Genomic DNA, 22,869 nt, shown 5'->3' on the forward strand with positions numbered 1-22,869 from the left:
TCTAAATGAGGGTTGAGTAAACAAAGTCAGTGTCTGAAAATAGGCTGACATTGCAACATGTCATCAAATGTGCTCTTGACCAAACACTCAATGCAAATAATGGTATGCATTAACCAAGTGTTGACATTTCTCGTATAATTCTCTATACTTGAATTGATCAAGCATTTAACTTAATAATATAATAGTTCTATCATTTAATAAAACTACTATTATGATTTAAACAAAGATTGATAGTCTGAGAACACAAAGATGCAGCTTTGAGGCGGATGAATGTGTGCATGTGTATGTGAGGTGTAGTGCTGATCATATTACTCCTACTGTGGAAAAACGAAGCCCTCTTTTATCAGCCCTATTTATACTCCTGTCTTTCAGTACGGAGGGTAATAACTCCACCTCTGTTCACTGAGGTACGGACACAGACACAAAACAGGGATTTACAAGCTGACAACATATCCAGAGTGTATTTATCCAGCAGCTTTGGCACATAATGAAATGTAGGCAAATGTTATCATCTTACTTTGACTTGATATAATTCTCTCTGACTTTTAATTTCTGGCATGAAAGAGCAACCAAACTTCACAAGTTTGAATTTCGGAGTTGTGATTTATTTTGACTAGTGAAAAAAGCAAACATCTATGCAGATGCACATATTTAGAGCTTCTCAAATGTGCTTTAAATGAACACTGTACAACATTCAATGCTCTAATAATCTGTAACAACACAAATAGATTCTTATATAATAGCAATACCTTCAAAACCAAAAAGGGTGTGTTATTTTGTTGTTATTGTGTGTGTGTGTGCTAAAAATGCTGTTTCAATTCTTTGTTTTGAATGTGCTTTAGTCTCTGGTGAGCATGGACAAAATGATAAAGTTCCCTCTAATGGTTGCTTAGTGCCATGACACCCATCAACTTTTTAATAACCACTGTTGATTATGTATCCTTATAATATAGACAAGCTTTTGAGCTGTATTTGTTACTTTAATACGGGTCCAAAAGAATTAAGACAACTGAAGAACTCAGCAGAAGGGTGAAGTAGTGTTAAAAAGTGAATTGAAAAGCTTTCCTCTCTTAGTTTAAGTAGAAGAAACAATCACTTTTAAACTTGATGAACCGAGCCTGGGCCAGAATATCAGAGAAGTGCTTGTGCTCATTTGATGAATCGCATTCACATAGACAAGTTAAAATCCTCTATGAGTTCTGAAATTACATGGATTCTGCATTGCATCCAAAATTTTTGGGAAGGTCTCAGTGTATGACCATGTCATTTCTGTGTTGTTTTGACTGATATTGTCTCTGTCTTGATGTGTTCAAATGTCAGCTGTCACTGAAAATCTTGCACTAGAACAATTAGAAAGATCAAACAGAAGAAAATCAGTGTATTTAAATATAGAAAAGACTAATGGATATTTCTCAGAATGACCCCTTATAGTAGTCTGATTACTATTTATCCTGTTTAATAAAACATGAATGAAGTTATGCTAGTATGTTTCATACCTGGGCCTGCAGGATGCAGTTGTTGCTCCAGGATCCTCAGGATATTTTCTGCCAGGCTCTTGACGTCACTGTGTGTATCTGGATGAGATCTCAGGACCTTCAGAATGTCCGTTCCCCCTTCAGTCTGGAGCATACTACAGTACTGAGCGGCTACAACAGCATCAACATCACAGTACATTGTAAATGTTTGCCCCCACACTTACAGAAAAGGAGTAACAACAGGATCGACCGTTTGGTGTCGCTAAACTACCGAGACCGTCTTGACGGTCACCTCGCACTCAATTTGTGAACGTAATTACAGCTGGGTTTAAAAGTAAAAAGAGGTAACCTGCAACTGTTAACATAATGAGCTATTTTGACCTGATTTAAAGGAATAGTGCACCCAAAAATGAAAATTCTCTCATCATTTACTCACCCTCATGCCATCCCCAATGTGTATGACTTTCTATCTTCTGCAGGACACAAATGAAGATTTTTAGAGGAATATTTCAGTGATGTAGATCCAAAACTTTGAAGCTCCAATAAGCACATAAAGGCAGCATAAAAGTAACCATAAGGAGGTAAATCCATATCTTCAGAAGTAATGTGATGTGCGTGGGTGAGAAAGATCAATATTTAAGTCCTTTCCTTAATCAATTCTCCTCCTGCCCATTAGGTGGAGACATGGAAGAAGAATTGTAATTGCCAGAAACTAAATAAGAAGAAAGTGAAAGTAAAGACTTACAAATTGATCTGTTTCTCAACCGGACCTATTATGTTGCTTCTGAAGATATAGATTTAACCACGGAAGTCTTGTGGATTACTTTTATGCTGCTTTTATGTGATTTCTGAAGCTTCAAAGTTCTGGCCACCATTCACTTGCATTGCATGGACCAACAGAGCTGAAATATTGTTATAAAAAAACTTCATTTGTGTCCTGCAGAGGACAGAAAGTCATACACATCTGGGGATGGCATGAGGGTGAGTAAATGATGAGAGAATTTTCATTTTTGGGTGAACTTTCCCTTTAACCCCCTAAATTAGCTTCGTTGGCATAACCTAATGTATTCAGATTAATTCACTGATGTTAAATGATATATTTGTCTTAATTTAAAACCAGTTAATTTAGATGTTCACCCCATGAAGGACATTTTAAGGTAAGTTTTTGTTTTGTTGAGTGTAGCCCACAAGGATTTTTAGTGAACTGTCACTATTATCAAACTGTAAACTACATGGCACGAGTGAAAACTTTGGTCCTTTAATCACTTATCTCTAAAACAGTCTGTCAAATACACTAATAGACAGATATAAACGTTACATATCACAGGGAACACGCCTTTGGTCTTACCGTTCTGACTGCAGACGAGCTGTATGGCCCAGAGAGCCCAGAGCTGAACACCAGAACACTGTGAGACGTGTAACAAAGAATAGAAGGGCTGCAAAGTCCTGACAGAGAGAGAGAGAGTGTCAATACCGTTAAAATGTTTCAGTGAGGAATTTTCCAGTATATTTTCTTTATTTTTACAAAATATCACACTGTACTGAATTTGTTTCTTATGATTTTCAAACCCTTTTGATCTGAAAGCGTATGCTTAAATGATTGAAATTAGTATTATAGACATAATATAAATTGTGCCTATAAGGTTTTTTAATCATTTTATTTTCTATTTGGTAAGTTTAACCCAAAATCAGTCAAAAAGCATCCAGCATACATACAACTCCTTCAAAACTGTTAAATAACATCACAAGATTCTCCTAATGAAGTTGGCCTAGAGAATGATTAGAGCTGTAATCTAGACAAAAGGCAGTTACAGTGAAGAAGATAGTTTTGATTTGTTCAACATTTGTTGGTCACTGCATAATATCCATACTTCCATTTGTGTTATTTCTTAATTTTGCCGACTTTAATGATTTCAAGTTCAGTCATGAAACTTGACATGGCACAAGCTGATGGGTCCTACGACATGTCATCTGTTAGCCAGTTAACTTGCGTATTCTTTCTGTCTAACTTTTAAATTCCTTCAGTTGTTTGCAGTTAAGCTGGTCGCACTGCAGTGTGCGACAATAATTTTCTCCCTAAAACCCCCCTCCTTCCCAGCACCACCTGTCTAGTTCTGCTTCATGGGGTTTATACAGTATATTTGTATAATTGTGCGGCAGCAGCATGTCTGTGTTTATTCTAGCAGTAGCATGTCTTCGCCAAGACCAAACCTTTTTTTATTTTTTTATTAAAATGTTTTATTAAATCTTACAATAACAAAGAAAATCAAAACATACATATATACGTTTATATACAATCAACATTTAAACGACACAAACTAAATTTGGCCAGAATTGATCGGGGCCTGTCTCCCTCAGCAGATCTGTGAGCTCGCTCGAATTACAGCTTATGGCCTGTTATGTCAAGCAGACTCGGGAAGAGCTCGTCTAGGAATTTCACCATATCTCTGCCTTCTTCATGCTCAAGTATTCCAACAATCCGTACATTATTTCTTCAGCACCTATTTTAGAGATTTTCCAGTTTTTCCAAAATGTTTCACAGGTCTATTTTGGTCGCGAGCAGATAATTCCCTTTCCGATGACTCCAGATAATCAATCCGTTTCTCAACATCTGCCACTCTTGTAACAAACTCAAGAGAATTTAGTTTCCATCAGCATAATCAATTGATGCATTAGCGAGATCCTTCAAGTCAGCAACAACCTTTGTCCAAATCGAGTCCCCGGACTGCAGGCCCAGAGGTTTCATCTTGAGCATGTATGTGTCTTTTAATGTCTCAAGAGTCCGAGGATTTTGACTTATTTGCCATGTTTACCTCAAAGAACAAATATGTAACTGGGTGTATCGAATCTCACCGGATTATAACATGAAAATTATTTAAAAAACGAACAAAGTGCGCAGAGCTCACATGTCGGCTCCTCGCATGGCGTCACATGACCTCCCCGCCAAGACCAAACCTGTCATATCCATTATTACACCAAAATGTATTCAGAGAGTTGCCATGGCTGAAATATGTATACAAAATGTGGCAAATAGTAATAATCAAACTTTGAATTTGGCTTGTCTCAACGTTTAAACCTTTTTTTTTTTTTTAGGTTTGATGAAAAATCATACCTAAAGTAAGACTGTAAGTCAAACAGCCAGCTTGCAATATCTGACCATCAGATAGACCGATAGATAGCAACTTAAAAAGTTGGCAGTAAAAAGCCTTTTGTGGGTTTGTTTACATTTGACTTTTTTGACATTTGGAGTTTAAATAAATGAGCTTTCATTTGTCTCGTTGGAACAATCTCTCCATGTAAAGGCGTCCGCACACTGGATGAGAAGCGCCTCACTGCATCGAGTCGAAGACACAGCACAGGTATCAAGAACAGGGCAAGTTGATGCGGTTCAGTTGGCAGATATGAATGAATAAGTCTAGAGTAAATATTCTATGTCCTTTGATAATGATTTGGTTAGAATTTAATGGAAAATATGCAAGTTGCACTCTATGGCACGCAGAAATTTTAACAGCCTCCTGAGTCATAGGTGGGCACCACCAACAGACGGCGAGAGGTGGTGTAAATACATTCATAGAAAACAATTGTTACGAATTTTAGAACGTGCCATGTCATCCGCCAGATGCGTCCAGTGTGCGACCCCCTTAAGTCTATTGGATTTTTTGCATTTTTGAACATCCACTGTGTAAAAACCGTAAGTCCGATAAGTTAGAAAAGACACAGCACTCTATTCCAGAACAGTCTGAAGGTCTGTGCCAAGATTGATGGTTGTAGCTTGAAAGCTCTAGGAGATTAGTTAGAAATTTATGTTAGATGTTGGTCTCGAAATTTCGAAAAATCCTAAACAAAGTTTATGGTATAACAGTATGTTGGCCTTGTCAAGCCGACATAATGAGTTAGTATGTCTAAGCCTTTGACTGGGAGTGTATATGCTACAAGAGGATGTGTATTACAGTGATTTTACCATAGTTAAGGGGTTTTGAGGCATCGAGAACAACTGAATGCAGTGACTTATTGCTTTTATAAAAAACTGGCAACAGCGAAATGTTAAAGGACATCAATGTTCAATTAAGAGTTATATTTATTTCTAATATACAATATATCAGAATACACAAGTACAAGTAATATAGTTAATTTTCCTAACTGTATGAGTTCAGAGTTGCCAAGCAACATAGCGTGACTCATTCAATCAGCATTATGAGTCAGAACTATCCATTGAAAAAAAAATTATAAATACAATTAAAGAAAAGAAAGTCTCACAACACTTACCGGTAAGAAACCAGGTAATGCTCAGGAGAGCTCCATGACAGGATAGAGGAGTGCTGACAGTGAGGAGATTCAATATACATGAACTACATAAAATAAAATAAATACATTACAGAGATATACACAACAGACACACACACACACACCAGTTTCTCCAGGACAGTGTGGTGCAGCTCAGCATCCAGACCCCACGCGGGCCCCCTGATGGAGGTGAGGTGTGCCAGAATTCCACCAGCAAAGTATCTGACACCCACCTCCACCATCGGGTTCAATAAAAGAGTGAGCATGTGCTCTATCAGGTCCTCATCCATCAGCTCCACTCGCAGCTCCTCCACCTCTGCAATATTATTCTAGAGCATAGACAGAAAAGATACACAGATTTCACTTTTGGGAAAGAAACAGAATCTGTAACAAGCAACTCATAATTTAAAACTGATAATTCATATCAAGTTCAAGTGACAAATTAGGTCTATAAGTCTGAAAAATATTTCTGTGATAATTTCTAATTTTTGATCGAGTTTTTCCTTCTGGTTTGTGAATTATTTTCAGAGAATGACAAAATTCAGCATCAGACTTGGTATGAATTGTTTTAGTGCAAAAGGTTGAAAATGTATAGGGATTTTATTAGGGATGTCAATAATATAATTATATAGATTATTGATGGGCACGTTATTTTATCTATTTATTTTTGAGTCATCGATATATATATTAATATCTATATATTTATTTTTCTTTTTTTAATCCCCTTTTCTCCCCAGTTTGGAATGTCCAAATCCCACTACTTAGTAGGTCCTCGTGGTGGCGCGGTTACTCACCTCAATCCGGGTGGTGGAGTAGAAGTCCCAGTCGACTCCATTTCTGAGACCGTCAATTCACGCATCTTATCACGTGGCTCTTTGTGCATGACACCGCGGAGACTCACATGTGGAGGCTCATGCTATTCTTCAACTTAAACCAACTTACCACGCGCCCCACTGAGAGGGAGAACCACTAATCGCGACCACAAGAAGGTTACCCCATGTGACTATACCCTCCCAAGCAACTGGGCCAATTTGGTTGCTTAGGAGACCTGGCTGGAGTCACTCAGCACACCCTGGATTCAAACTCGCGATTCCAGGGGTGGTAGACACCATCAATTTGAGTGCTTTCCAACTCACTCAGTTGGCCTTCTGTTTAACAGTCTAGCATATTCGTTTTGGGAGACCACAAGAGGGTGATATAACATTTACTGTAGCCAGTTGCGGGTAGGAAAGACACAGGTGTCACTCACAAAGGACGAACTGATGCAGCACAGCAGAAGGCAGTCAAAAGTTATGAAGGTTTTTCCTTTCTTCAAGAACTAAAGTGACGTTGATTAGTTTGCAGGTTAGTGTATGAAACTGGTGTAAAAAATGATCTTTGTTCTTTGATAATGACTTGTGTTAAATTTAATGGAAAACTATGCAAGTTGCGCTCCTTGGCAATGCAGAATTTTGAAGCTGAGCGTTGACAGTGTGTGCATACCTTTGTAGAATTATTACAAATTTTAGCACACCATGCTGTCCACCAGACACGTCTGGTGTGCTGTCCCCATTAATTTACCCTGTCACTCACACTTGACCAAAGTTGTGTTGAGAAATATGAAAAAACAAAGACTATTGTGCAATGAGCAGCCATATTTATATCTGAAAAAATTACAGATATATCGATAATCATCTGGAAAATCTTCTGATTAACAATGGTTGAAAAAGATTCTATATTTTATACTTTTGCATAATTCTGTTGCATTGGACTTGGTTTAAATAATCTTTACACAATCATATTTCCCCCTCAACAGCACTTCAATTTACAAACAGTCTCTTCCTGTCTAAGTGGGTGGTTCTTCACTAGAACAAGTTGCAAAGTGGATCAGACTTTATGTTGATTAAAAAGTATCTGGTGGCATTAAATTCTTTGTACGGTTTGATTCAATCTGGACGTTAAACAAACACACAGTTGACAAAATAAAGAAACCCACCAAAAGGCCCAGAAGCTTCTGCTGTATAGTGGACTCTGAGTAATAAGACTGTGAAGGAAGAAAGAAAAATGAGACGATACAGGAAACAGAGAAATCATACAGCATTTTAAAGCTTAAATGTGTCATTTGTTAAAAAAAAAAAAGACAAATATTTCACAAATACAGGTCACTAGATTTTTGCCCCTACATTATAACCTCCTGAGACCAGATCATAACTGCTGTGTGCATTACCCATTTCCCTTTTTGATTTGTAACTAGTAAGCACCTAATAAACATGATAAATAACTAAATAAATAATTCTAGAGCAAATAGTTTTCATGTCAACATACAAAATATATGTCAACGTATGTGGACAGTGGGACTAAGTTTTAATTTTACATTTTAAATAATACCAAGCTATTTTTTTATTCAATTGTTTTATTATGTTTCCAGTAATTTTGGTTTTTCATGTTTTTGAGACATTACAGAAAACCAGCTGATTTTCTGTAAAGCTGTTTTGTAACAATATGTTTTTTGTTTTTGAAGTTTATACAGAATCATTAAAGACTGGAAAGCCTTCGCCAACCATGACACAAGCCCGGATCAGTTTGATTCTTAAAAAAGGACAAAGATCCAAGCGAGTGTAAGAGTTACCGTCCAATTTCCCTGATCCAGCTAGATGTAAAAATATTGTCAAAAATTCTGGCTAACTGATTAAATTATGACATTTCTTATACATATACACTGTATATCAGGTGGGGTTAAATCCAAAGCTTTGGCTCTGACAGCGTACTGCCCAGTAACGGCTTTCCAGCCAGACGCCTTCCATTGGCCCAAACAGGGCATTAAGTATTTGGACATTTTATTCCCAACAAATTTGTCTGATTTAGTTAGTTAATTTTGACCCCTTATAAGACGTTTTTTGAGCGATGTGGTCAGGAGGGCTTCATTACATTTATCTATGATTGGGAAGGTTAATGTTATTAAAATGAATTGCATTCCAAAATTCAACTACCTGCTACAGTCTCTCCCTGTAGATGTCCCCCTCATAAGTCACATAGGCCGATTGACAAAGGTGAGCTAGGCCTACCCAAGGTTTTGTTTTATTATTATGCATTCGGTCTCAGACATTTGTCTCATTGGTCACTTCCACCTGAGAGAGCCCCTCCCTGGTTTTGTATTGAACAGGAAGTTCTTGCCCCTATTTTGCCATTGTAAAGCCTTTCTATCAAACTAATCGGAGAAGTTAAGTCACACACTTAGGCATCAGTGTATTACTCCCTGCTAATTCAGATTCTGGGGTTGGAGCTTTAACTTCTATGGGAAAGAGATGGGAGAGCGATTTATACTTGGATTTGGAGGAGGGAGTGTGGGCTAGGATTCTAAAAAACATCAAGTCTGCATCTAGAGATAGAAGCGTTCACCTTACGTAATTCAAGATTTTACATTGATTCTATTGGACACCCTCTAGATTGTTTAGGCTTGGTCTGAAAGACACGCCCACCTGCTGGTGATGCCAATCAGAAGATGGAGACACAACCCATGTTTTTTTTGGGGGGGTGTGTTAAGATCCAAGAATTTTGGTTGAAGGTTCAGTGATGTGTTTGTGATGTATTGGGCAATCAGGTTTCGTTTTGCCCCAGACTCTGTATTTTGGGTAATGGGGCGCTCGTAAATTTGGGGGATAAACACATAAAAAATTGGTTTCTGACCGGTATTATGATTGGTAGGCAAATTATTTTAAGGGGATGGAGGTCGGATGGAACGCCCTCATTTCCGGAGTGGTGTGTGGAGATGCGGAGGATGGCTGCTTTTGAGGAGATGTCAAGCAGAAGGCTGGAGGTTTGGAATTTGTTTGATAGGAAATGGGGCAATTACTTAAGTGTTTTTGGGGGGACTCTCAGAGAGGCGCTGTGAAGAGAGTAGTTTAGTTATAATTATTATATTTTCTATTGTTTTCTTTTTATTTCATTTTTTTGTTTTTGTGTGTGTATTCTAATTGTGCCCGCAGGGGTGTTCTTTGGGGGTCAGGGTAATAGTGGGGGTTAAATTTTAAATGTTGATTCAATGTATATATGTTGTGTTTTTTCTTTGTTATATGTCTATGAATCAATAAAAAATGTTCATTGAAAAAAAAAAAAGAACTCCATATAAATGATGTTTCGCAGTAAATCGCTTACATTTTAAAAATGGCATATCAGATTAAACAAGAGACTCTAATCTTTGGACTCAAACAGGTTTCAATGTAAAAACTTAATTAGGTATCTTACCAGATGTAGTTTTATTGGTGTTACTACCAAAGACAAACTGCTGTGATCGGTGCCCTGTTGTTTTGTCACATGACTCAAATTCAAAAGTCCAAAGTTTAACCCTTTATTGACAGCCCCAGTCTTCTGAGCTGTGATCAGTCAGTTTAAATTAAATTAAATTATGTGTTGCATATAGCGAAGCCAAAATACAATGTCTGTGTACATGGGGTCACACGAGGTTAAATATAAGGGCAATTTTTGTCATTTTCTGTGACATTTTTGTCCCAAGCCCTAGTACATTTCTGATTCTGGTGTGTAAAGGGAATGTGTTGGTAGTACCTCCAACAACTCCATGTAGAGCTCCAGGCCTTGGCACTGGATGAAATGTCTGCAGGCCATTGGTGTCTCATCGGTCAGGTTCCACAGAGCGCTCAGCGCAAACTTCAGTGTTGCATCCACAACACCCAGTGAAGCCTTCTGCTGGGTGATACTCAGCAGCTGCTGTAGCTCCACAGAAAAAGGAAAGCATTTAGTGCTTGAGTTCATTCATTGGGTCTATAAAACAAGTGCAGAAAAAAAAAATTTGTAGAGGAAAATCCATGTAAAATCCATGTAAAATCCATGTTCATTTAATATTCAGTTAGGAATTAAAAAAAAAAAAAAAAACTTATTTCATTATTTGTTTACAAAACCAATATTAAAAACCAAATAATGACTTGTTTTTTGTAATTTTAATGTAACGCTCAAATTAAAAAATAGGAAATTGGAAGAATAGCCATGGGACATGGGAATAGCGTGCATTGTGATTATTTGATTTCACTAATATATGGCTTGAATATTTGATTTGCAAATATGGGTGGACCTGAAACGCCCCTTCTTGTGATTGGTCAATCTGTTAATATTACATTCTTAACCATTTATTCTCAAAACCTCGCCATGTTTATTGCAGCCGAGCTATCTCTCTCATCAAGTGAACAGATTTATCAGACAGCCCTACACATAAACCTGCTGTCTTTGACATTGCTCCAGTTAGTAAAGTCATGGTTTTAAATGAGATGACAAAAATATCCATACATTCATAAGACTATTGAAGCATATACCTACATTGTAAAGACATAGGCTTATGTTTAACTGTGGGGTAAAGTTAGTTTTAGTGTCAATATTCTTTGGATATTTGCCTATGGTGCGTAAGGGACAGTCTGAAAATTCCATCCACAACTAAATCATCACTGGCGTCAGAGCAGTCATGTATTTGACTATCGACTTGAATGTTCTATCTAAAAAACCATAAATAATAAATAAATACAATTATAAAATCATAGAAATTATGCTAAAGATAACAGATTCTTTCAATACTCTTTGGTGATTTCTCATTTCAAAAATGCATGAAAACTGATGTCAATTTGAAACGCTTTAAAGCAATCAAACTATAGCTGCCTTTTACTAATCATTAGGACAAATGGTGTCCCGACCGTGACACGGTACATGACTTGTAAAATTGGGACTGTCCCAGGTTTTAAAGTGATGTCTGGTCACCCTAACTGCGAATCCCACACCCAACTGCAGCCGACTGACCAGTGCATTGTGGACCGCCAGTGCTCAACTGATCAGCTGCACTACATGCTACCACTTATAAATGAATAAAACAAGTTGTGTGGCACGAAGAAGGATAACTTTGAGAAGACATCTGGCATACAGATTGAGGGATTAATCTACAGTACATAAACACCTTAATAGTGTGTGTATCGCTCTCAACAATTGCTCCACGTGGCAATGATTGTCCTAATGCTGAATTGTATGAAGAAGGTTGACCAATCAGATGAAAGGGGCATTTCAGGTCCCATATGTCAAATAATCAAATCGCACTGTGTCCCGTGGCTATTTTTCCAATTTTCCATTTTTAACTTGAGCATTAAATTGAAATGACGAAAAACAAGTCATTATTTGCTTTTTAATATTGGTTTTGTAAACAAATAATGGAATAACAAGTCATTTTTAGTTTTTCTGTTTTTGAAATCCTAAATGAATATGAAACGGACAAATGATACATGAATTGAGGAAAAGCCCAAAGTTTGAGATGACAAACAGTCTACCTTGATGATAAATGTCTCTGCACCCAACTCTGAGATTTCTTCTGTGCTCAGCTGCAGTAAAGAGTAAAAGAGTTCAGCTCCCTAGCTAACAATCATTTATTTTGTACTCATTACTACCAGTCCAGAGTTTTACATTACACTATGACGTCCATTCACACTTTAATAATGCACAAGAAATATTGAATATGGCCGATTGCCCTTTTTCCAAGTCAAAGCTCTATTGTTTATATTCAAGAAGGCAAATGTGAAAGCAAAAAGGAATAACAAACATGACATTAATTGCATTGCACATACTCGTGAAAATGAATGCATTGGTATGTTTATGCTCACTTTAAATAAAAAAAATTCTCACCTAAACCCTGAAATTATGATCATATACTTATAAAAATATTAAATAAAAAGGACACACTTTCTACAGTATCTATGCATGACAACTTGTTTTGATGTGGTAAATCAACTGATGACATTGATCAAATAAATGATCACTATCATTAATTCATAAATATTGTTTATTATAAGTGGTACTAATGTAGTGGTACTCAAAACGCTTGAAAATGGAGCTAACACGTGCTCATATGGCCAAGAACACTTACAGCTTTGGCCACTGGGGGCAGTGTTTTCGTCAGCACAGACTGATTTTAGCTAAAGAATAGCTAACGCTAGTTACATAGGGAACTGTGGTTCTGTGAATTCCAGATGACTGCCAGAGGCGGTGCTTAAGCATTAGTGGATTATCGCAGCACCAGCTAGATACAGTAGGTTGAGAGCATATACCAACAAGTCACGTAGTGACGTAGGTTGAGCTTCGAGGATAATAGCCACTTTAGCTCAGCGTTCAGCCTCAGTATGTCTTTCTTGCGCATTCCGAGTTACAAATAACTCTGGCAATCATCCAGAATTCACAGAACCACAGTTACCTACGTAACAAGTAGAGTTCTTCTGTTTCATTCCTCATGACCGCCAGAGGTGATGCTTAAGCACAAGTGGACTCCTACCTAAATAGTCATGAGGAATGCCACTCACCTGAAAAACATTCAACGCTGCCCCTGAAGAACCGCTGAACTAACAGCATGAGGGGTAGCAACATTGGCCTTGTAGAAGTGAACAAAGGTACATGGAGAAGCCCAATTAGCAGCTGCACAGATATCCGCTATAAAGACTCCTTTAGAGGCAAACCAAGATGAAGACCCAGCCCTTGTAGAATGACAAGAGATACATCCTAGCAGGGGCTTTTGGGCTTTCTTGTATGCCATTTTTTTTTGCACTTCATGAAAACACGAGGGGCCAGAGACAGACCAAATGGTAGGACCTTGAATTGGTAGGCTTGGTTTTTTAAACTGAATCGAAGAAACGTCCTGTGCTGAGGTGCAATCGAAACGTGAAAGTTTGCGTCCTTCAAGTTGACGCTTGTAAACCAATCCTCCCTCATGACAGACTGAAGAATGTCAGCTTCACATAACATTTGAAAAGAGTTTTCAGGAACAAGATTAGGTGCCTTAAATTGAGAATTGGATGAAAACCACAGTCTTTTTTCAGAACTAGAAAATAAGTTGAATAAAACCCTCCCTTTGAACAAGGGCATGAACATTTTCTATGGCTCCCTTCTCCAACAGAGTATGAATTTCCTGAGAGAGAGCCACAGAACGAACTCCATCCCTGATCACTGTATGGCAATCCTTGAGAACTTGGGGGGCCAGTGTTGAAAATGTAAAGCATACCCCCAGCTCAAGGTATTCAAACCCCAGGGATCTAATGTTGTGCTCCTACAGTACTGTAGGTGTTGCATTGAAAAATTATTGATCGCCAGCCAAAGCACTTCAGGTTTAATGGGGGCAATTTTAGTGGCAGTGGGGGGGGTGCTGCCATGGTTCCCCTGGCAACTGCAGATGAGGAGGTCGAAAACCTTGAGCATCGTCAGCCGCACAGGGGCTCTGTAGGCCCTGAAGCTGTGAGTAGGATGTTGGCGGAAGCGTTGTTCTGGCATTGTATAGCGATGGTGAGCTTGCGATTTCGGCACCTTAAAGGCAGGATTGCACTGCACCTGTGACAGCTGGCGAATGGCCCAAGACAATTTCAATGGCCCAAGACAATTTCATCCTCTTTTCCAGCAGTTCTAGAACATTAGGCCCAAAGAGGTGTCCAGGAACATTTGGGAGGTCCCTCAGAGTTTTCTTACAATCCTCAGGCAATTTTGCCTGAGCAAGCCACATTTGGCAGCAGGCTGCCAGAAGCATAGCGGTAAGAGTACCTAGTTCACAGGTCACATGTCCCTTAGTCAGAGGAGCCATCTGCAGGAACTGAGAAACTGAGAGGTCAACATTTGCTGACTCCAATGTACTTGAGGTAGCGAGGAGACAGATTGTATTCTCAGCACAGGTTATACAAATGTGTATGCCTTTTTCAGCAGCGAGTCTGTTCATTAGGACAGCTTACATGTCAGTAGGAAGCCGTCAATTAAATGGTCCGAGCTAATTTGAGCTCATTATGTTAAAGTGCTCACCTTTTTCATTCTCCCTCTCTCTCTCCTCAACAGCTCCCTTTAACTTTTAACTGTCTTCTCTAATTATAAAAAGGCAAATACCGATGAAACTAATATCATACACCATCTGCAAATATGCACAAATCTCGATAAACAGATGTAATAATACAACATCAGCAGATCCAGCATCCTGTGGAGCACTCATATATCTTCCACTGAAGCATGTATTCTAACAGTCTCTCCTCAACAGTTCCCTGTTACTTTTAACTTTCTTATCTAATGATAAAAGGCAAATATCAATAAAACTTCTACTATATACCATCTACAAATATGCAGATATCCCTTTTAAACCGATGTAGCACACAAAAATCCTGCGTTTCCTTCCCATTGAGCGCTCATCTACAGTAATATCTTTCTTTGAAGCACGCATTCTGTCAGGAAGAATAAATACTTCGGCATCAGGATCAAAAGTTCCTCTGATTCATAAATCATGATGGTCAGTCTGTGACAATCTAAGTCAAGCCATATTTATTTGTATAGCGCTTTTCACAACACATAACTTCAAAGCAGCTTCATAGGAAATCATACATTAACAAAAAATGAAACTGTAATATCTATAAAGTCATTGTGTAGTTTGATTAAATATGTTTGTAAATAGTGTACAGAAATTAAATTCTGGATCCCAAAGCAGGCGATCCAGGCCATTTAAACTGTCTGGAGATGGATCTGCATGAGCAAGTAAGTGCAACTTCAAAGTAAAAGTGCTTTACGTGCGCTACAAGAAAATGTCATATTCACTATGCACTGTACGTACAATTTGTTTGATTCAGTATTATTTCAGAAAATGCGATTGCTAATGTGGACATGCCATCCATGGTTGCTGGACTACTGTGTGTGCTGTTATTTCCTTCTTTCTAATATATATATATATTAATTTTTTTCTCCCCTTTCTTTCCAATTTGGTTTGCCAAATTCCCAATGCGCTGTAAGTTCTCATGATGGCGTAGTGACTTGAGGACACCGGGTGGCGGAGGACAAATCTGTTGCCTCCATGTCTGAGTCGTCAATCCGTGCATCTTATCACGTGGCTTGTTGAGTGTGTTACCATGGAGACATAGCACGTGTGGAGGCTTCATGCTATTCTCCACGGTATCCACGCACAACTGTAATTCTTTGTATAAATTATGAAAGGGGTGTGAACATTTATGAAACAAAATGGTATGTTATCTTATTTTCTTAACTATTTACACTGAATCTTAATCAAACAATTCTGTGATTTGGCGACTAAAAACAGCCATTTGGCTCCTTAATGTTAAGTAATTTTTTTTACTCTGGAGCCCTGATTTGGCAGGTAGCCGTGTAATAAGATGGATAATGTACAGTCAGGTTTTTCTTTTTTGCCATACCAAACGACAAAGTCTATATTGTCTTCCGCTTCATTTATAAACTTGGTCAGAACAATGTCAAATTGCTCCCACATAAATAAATGAGACTATCAATATTGAACAGGACACTGGTGGATCTGTGATGACCTTGGACACCAGTATGGAGACTATAGCCACAGCCATTCTCTGGAGCGTCAGGTCTTCATGATTCCCCAACCACACCATCATCAGTTTAGTGGCCTCATATCTGCCAGAGGTCAGGGGTCAAGTCTAAGTTATGCCATTTCAACAGTGCATCTAAACAAGTTCAATTACAATGGAGAAGAATGCATGGACTGACCTGTCAAATGGGACAACCTGTAAGATATGGTCACTGCAGAGGGTAAGCAGACAATTCTTCTGCAACTAAAAGATTTAAAGTAGTGTTAGTATGCTGACATTCAAATAATACGACTATACTTGTGAGTGTGTGTACCTGCTGGTGGTTTGGAAAGTTCTTCATGGCTGTGAGCAGTTGTTGAACTACAGTTCCCATCAGGTGTAGAGGCATTCCCAGCACCAGCTCCATTGTGGTCAGGTTAACCACACATGCAGTGGCCACAAGCTGCACATGTAGTGACTTGGTGTGGTGTCGCATTCCAGCAGATACCAACTGCAACAGGAAGAACAATATTCACATCATATTCAAATGTCAATAACAACAGACTACAACAATGCAATTCAAAATGAAATGTTTTACAGTATTAGGGAAGTTATAAGGGACGTTTTCCTAACAATAACACAATCTTCTATAATTACATATGAACCAAAGAGGAACTGTGGCATCTTGAAAACTGCCCTGGTGGTCATTTGCATATCCCAATACAAAATAAACTGGTAAAACAAACTAACGTTTGTTTAAGTATCTCACCGTACAGAGTACATACTCAAAGTTTGTCCACCCTTACAGATCGGATCATAAAAGTATCAAGATATGTACAGTTTTTTCTTTCTGGTCCCATTTTACATTTAGAGAAGAAGACACATTTTTTTAACATTGAGGCAAACAACAGTTTCAGTAAAGAGAAACTATGTTCATTACCTTTAAAATGTTTGGCTGAGGTTCCTCCATGTCACTGGTTTGACTGTAGAGATGAACAAGAACCTCCTGTATGAAGCTTGCTCTGTCACTATATCTCCTCAAGGCCTCACACAGTTGGGTCAGGTTTGTCTCTCCAGCCACCTGAAAGCGTTTGCAAAAATATATTTCTATGTATTTGCAGCTCCTAGCAAATCTGCTCAATGTACTAAGTTAATTAATTAGGTGTCACTTGCTTAATGGGATATATTGAACTGCATCTCGTCATAACCACACATAACAACTTGAAATTCAAACCATCGCTGAACTTGTGGTGGTGGTAGTTCATTGACAATTTTTGTTGAGTCTAAACCTACAACCTTTAGTTTTCCAATCCAGATCTTCAACCACTTGGTTACACCCTCACTTATTCATACTACCAGAGTATTCTTCACATATACACAAAGTCTATTTTTTGACTCTCGAAAATGGGAATATATTAAGGTACATTTCTAGTAACATTATTTGTCCTTCAGAGGTTTGTTTTGTTGGACAAGAAAAACTAGCTTCATACTATGTGATTCACATTTAGTTTCTGACCATTGAGAATTGGTCAAATTTAACTACTTATGGATGGAGCCACATTGAAAGCACCATATCTCTGGGGTTTTATATTTAACCATATATGGCCTTGGAAATGAAGATACAAAATGGAAAAACTGTTCTGAACCAGAATCTAAAAAGATATTTAGATATCATTAATAGATATGCTTTCATTTTCATTTATGTTTATATTTCTTGAGAAAAAAGCATTAACAAACTAATTTCAGTCTTGGATGTTTCTGGACTGTTGTGGATTTGACATGGAATAACCCTGTTGAAATGAACTGTTTCAACAGCAAAATCCCTTACCTTCAGATTTCCATCTCCAGACAGCAGCTCAGAGCTGCCCGTACCTGTGTTCAGCAGCCCGATGAACCTCATCCCTGGCCTTGCCTCTATAAACGCCTGAACAGCAGCATCACTTACTCCCCTCCAGCCCGACACATCAAGGGACACAAGATGAGGAAGGATCCCTGAGTGCTCCAGAAGCTGCTGGACCAGGTTGTCTCCATCTGTTACCAGCCTGTCATTGGATATATCCAGGTGTCTCAACAAATGCAGCTTGCCTAAGACTGAAAGAAGGCAGGGGGTTGGCATCTCCAACTTATGGAGTCCATGAGCAGTTAGGGATCTGAGCTGGGATTGACAGTTCAACAGAGGCGTTAGATCTGTGATGTTCGTTCCAGAGATATCCAAACTCTCTAGCATGGGCAGGGAGGAGATGTCCTCCAGACCAGCATCATTTAAGTCTGTCCAGGCCAAAGAGAGTTTCTTCAAGCCCCGAAGCATGCTGAAACTAGCCTGCCCAGGCTCACTTTCTTCCAAATGAAGATTTAAGCCATTCATCAGCAGTACCTGAAGGCCTTGCCTGCAGTCTTTGTTGGCAGTTAGACTGTGGAGAACATTGGAGATTGTGATGTCACTATGTACATGTGAAGCATTCAGTTCTTGAAGCTTGTGAGGGCTGAGAGCCAGTTTGAAGGATTCAGCCGAGATTTGCGAGGACTGGATGTAGGATCGCCGCAAGCGCAGGTGCTCGAGATTTCGGAAAATGCCTACGGTTTTGTTGTTGAGGACCCCTAAGAAGTGTGGGCAAAGAGATCCAAACATAAATTTTGCAAGGAATAAAAATGGTTATAGCAATGTATCATATCATTGTCCTACCCTCATCAGCCATGTTGTGCAGAAGCTGGTCAGCCAACTCTTGAGGAAACAAAGGGCAGTGACAGAACTGCAGTGACCCGTCCTCTCGTGCAACACAAAGCACTTCCAGGTTGTGGCACACCCAGGCCATACTAATATCAGTAAGTGAGGAAGGGCACTCTTCATCCTGAAACAAGTAATTAAAGCTGAGAAAGGCACTGAATATTTTAACAAGCTGTTGTGCCCTTGTCTTTTAATGATTCATCAATGCATGTTGATCAAATAAATAAAAAGTTATCTTCTATCAAAATGTTATAACTTGATCATTGTGTAATATCACCTATTCCTTCTTTTGTAGATTTCTAGATGTGCAATTAAAATGCCGTGTCTCAGTGTTTTTGGAACATGTTGTAGGCATCAAATTAACACCATGTCTACACCAGATGTAAGCTTCATGTCAAAAGCATATCTTTCCCATTCTTATCAATGATGCTTACTACTCTGGAAGTGTCCGTAGCACCGACAGTAAATGGATGCCCTGTTCTAATGCTGACGTGCTACAGAGAAACTTTATTACTTGAGCTCACAGCTGATTGGTCCATGCCATCTCAGTGTCATTTAACATGATCACTGCAACGATTTCAGTGTAGACAGCCTCAAGCCGCTACATCACATCCCTTCACGCCGCGTCCCTTTACATTGTGTAAAAGACGCCTATGGTGTAGCCAGGGTGTTAGAGATATTGTATATTTATGGAAAAACAATACAGTCGATTAGGCCACGTCAACACTAATACGTCTTTGTTTAAAAATTCATTAATATAGCTAGTTTACACCTCTGATCTACATTAGAATTAAGTTTTCCTCCACAGAAAACAGAGTATTTAGAAAATGCTCTTCATTACCATATACTTTGTTAAAGTTTTCTAATGAAAATGGCTGGGATGTATCTGGATGCATCCAATGCAGAACCCTCCACCACCCACTTCCCAAACTGATCGCCAAGCAGCCCACAATCCCCCACCCCCTGCAATGCACACTTTTCACAATACAATAAATTCCTCATGGGTAAAATCAAGTCCTGCCCTACATTTTTTCTCAATGATTACTTAAGTTTATGCATTTGGCATATACTTTTCTCCAAAGCGATTAACAGTAGTTTATGTGTTCTGGAATCAAACCCACGATCTTGACGTTGCTAGCGCCATGCTCTACCAGTTGAGCAACAGGAACACTATCCTGTAAATATCCTGTTTCACTAAAAAATACATCCGACTGGGGGTCTGGGTAGCTCAGCAAGTATTGACACTGACTACCACCCCTGGATTCGTGAGCTTGAATCCAGCCAGGTCTCCTAGCAACCAATTTGGCCCGGTTGTGCATGGATCGCGGAGAGTAGCATGATTCTCCACATGCTGAGAGTCTCCGCAGTGTCATGCACATTGAGCCACGTGATAAAATGCATGGATTGAAAGTCTTAGAAGCAGAGGCAACTGAGACTTATCCTCTACCACCTGGATTGCTGTGAGTAACCGCGCCACCAAGAGGACCTACTATGTAGTGGGAATTGGGCATTCCAAATTGGGAAAAAATACATCTGATTATGCAAATTAAATGGGTTGTGAGCATCATTTCATGTTGAGTTTAAAGAACAAAGTCTGTTTTGATGGCTGCTATGATGATTTCTAACAAGATTGAATGTAGCCTGTAGCTAAAAAGAGCAGGCTTGTCAAACCAGCATAGAAAGTTAGTGTATTATATAAACATTATTTTGAAGAATTGCATTTTAATTGTCTTTTGAAGCCTGTACACAATTGTAAAGCAGTGAATATAACATTGAAGTGTCAAATCAGACACTAGTCTATTTTTAGCAGCTTTCAATAGGAGAACTTAAATAAAGTTCAAGTTTAAATAAAGTTTAAATAAAGTTTAAGTTCTCTAATCTACAGGTGTTGTTGGATTATCATCTGAGCCACTGGTTTGCTACATTCATGCACTTTGTTTGACAGTAAAGTTGCACCAAAAAGACCAATCTATATTAGTTTAAGCATAGTGAATATACAGTATATATATATATAGTCTTGCAAATATGGCTTAGGCGTTTGTTACATGTTGGTTGGTAGCAATTTCGTTTTGTTTGCTTGTCTAAAGTTCCAGGTTTAGAGTCTACACCATTACAAAATCCTAAAGAGGAAATTAAAGACCTATATGCTTATACTCTTGCCACGTCAATTAACAATATGCAAAAATTAGTTCTGCAAACATTCATTAACTCACTATGTCCCAAAGGAACTGCTTTTTTAATTATCTCATAAGCTGTTTATTTTTTCCTTCCCAGTTCATCCAGAGATCACATTTGCACAAAAGTTACACCTCTTTACTCTTACACATCATTTGAGTGAACATATGGAAAAGTAACTCACCATTATAGAAACAATTGTTGACAGTATCCAGTTCAATTCTTCTCTTAAATATATGGGCCTGGATTTGTCCTCCAGAGGAATAAGCTTATTAAAGCTAATACTGAACTCTTGAAGAGCGGTTATTCTTGGCAGACAAGCGATAAGTAGTACGGATAGTCCAGTTTACGTAAAGCTGAAGAGTTTGTTATTGTTTTCTGTTCGCTACATTAAACTATAACGTGCAACAACGTGAAACATGACAGTTGATCACTAGTGGTAGGCGTGTCCTCGACGGCGGAATTTGTGTGGTGGGCGTGTCTTTTGTGACTGACACCCTCAGCACTGGCTTTGGATTGGTCGCTTGGTTCAATAAGGACTGAAGGGAGCACAAATGCCATAAGGAGCTTGTTTTGATGTGTAGAACTTGTGAATACTGCATTTAAAAACTTTTTTATAAAAGTCCCGTACAAAAATGTACCATTAATTCCACCAAAATACCTGAATTACTAAGTTAAAGACTGTCACCTTGAGAAGACATTTTTATGAACGATAAGATCACATATAAATTTATTATGATTTTACAGCAATTGGAATTGAGTCATGAACATAAATTGCATTTTTTTTTTTAAATAAAAGTATGAAAACAACAACAACAACAACAGTACCAATTATAGTTTTGTGGAATAAATTTATTTAAAAAAAAAATTAAAAAAAGACTCCTGTACAGACCACTGTAGATTGAAGGGGACACATCTGCCCACCCAAAATTTTGAATAGTTGTCGATTAATGGGTTTTCAGTGACTGATTCATAGATTTTGAATAGGTTACATCCTTGTTCAGACCACAGTGAAGGTGGTCCATCTCCCATCTGCACTGCAAACCTTATACTTTCCCCATCACCACAAACCACAAATGGTACTCATCTTCCGGTAGTGTTTTAAAACACTGATAAAACCTCAATGCCAAAACAAGTGTGTCTGAGTGCGTTCGTAAATGTAGTTTCAGTGTCAGTGCCCAGGGTCACAGGTGCTTTTCAGAAACTTGATTAATTATCAGATGAGTGCAACATGCTTTCCTTAAGACTCAGCTTACGTCAGCATGAACCATAAACAAACATAATTCCTCTGTCGTTATTTTAGCATTGTTTGTGTTGGAATAGCATGTCCTCTCTCTTATTGAGACTGCATGACCTGTGCTAGAAAGGTTTTCTTTGTCAAATACCAGTGCAAATGTCACTTTCCGTCTCAGATTGCTGAAGGTGCAAATATACCATCCATCCATCCATCCATCGTCAACCGCTTATCCTGTGTACAGGGTCGCGGGGGGCTGGAGCCTATCCCAGCTAACATTGGGCGAAAGGCGGGGGACACCCTGGACAGGTCGCCAGTCCATCACAGGGCGGTGCAAATATACAAGATACTTAAATCTCAGTTCTGTGTGAAAAAGTCTAAGGGCAGCTTGACTTCTTGGTTGAGCTAAAACGTATGTAATTCTGTCAATCAGGCAAATTGTATCTTTAAACAAGGATGTGCAAAGGTAGTTTTTCAAGCAATAACCATCATAGTGTAGCTCATCTCCATTTTCTCTCACCAAAAAGCAAATTTGGTGACACTGCAACCAGTCAATATATGTAGGAAATCATGACCTCTCGTATTAAAATTAAGACTACAGTCATATCAGTAACCTTATAAAAGCTGTTTTATTCTACATGGAGAGGGTCCGCACATAGGCGCAGCCATATTACC

At 38.6% G+C, this 22,869-nt stretch overlaps 1 protein-coding gene across 4 annotated transcripts; it reads right to left on the reverse strand.

The window, feature by feature from the left end:
* Window positions 1-589: 589 nt before the first annotated feature.
* On the reverse strand, window positions 590-21,400 carry zyg11l (zyg-11 family member, cell cycle regulator, like). 4 transcript variants are annotated; one of them, XM_052133463.1, is made up of 15 exons: window positions 21,145-21,400; window positions 18,744-18,909; window positions 17,889-18,658; window positions 17,001-17,141; window positions 16,395-16,571; window positions 16,260-16,324; window positions 16,067-16,166; window positions 12,056-12,106; window positions 10,302-10,463; window positions 7,735-7,782; window positions 5,885-6,088; window positions 5,742-5,794; window positions 2,824-2,921; window positions 1,497-1,646; window positions 590-1,340 (listed from the first exon to the last, which is right to left on the reverse strand). In XM_052133463.1, the coding sequence occupies exons 1-15, from the start codon at window positions 21,145-21,147 to the stop codon at window positions 1,324-1,326; spliced, it is 2,205 nt and encodes a 734-aa protein (XP_051989423.1). In that variant the 5' UTR covers window positions 21,148-21,400; the 3' UTR covers window positions 590-1,323. The 4 variants fall into 4 exon arrangements, with proteins under 4 accessions (XP_051989423.1, XP_051989424.1, XP_051989422.1 ...); XM_052133464.1 differs by having other exon boundaries at window positions 5,742-5,824; window positions 5,993-6,088; window positions 10,302-10,469; XM_052133462.1 differs by having other exon boundaries at window positions 10,302-10,469.
* Between the last annotated feature and the right edge of the window lie 1,469 nt (window positions 21,401-22,869).

This window comes from Xyrauchen texanus, chromosome 9 (genome assembly GCF_025860055.1).
Source record: "Xyrauchen texanus isolate HMW12.3.18 chromosome 9, RBS_HiC_50CHRs, whole genome shotgun sequence".
Lineage (NCBI taxonomy): Eukaryota > Metazoa > Chordata > Actinopteri > Cypriniformes > Catostomidae > Xyrauchen > Xyrauchen texanus.

Coding starts and splice junctions, on each gene's coding strand:
- zyg11l (XM_052133462.1), bottom strand. Junction 16,167..16,259: donor CAGGTTGTCCCATTTGACAG/GTCAGTCCATGC, acceptor GACCTCTGGCAG/ATATGAGGCCACTAAACTGA. Junction 10,470..12,055: donor CAGAGACATTTATCATCAAG/GTAGACTGTTTG, acceptor TTTTCTGTGGAG/CTACAGCAGCTGCTGAGTAT.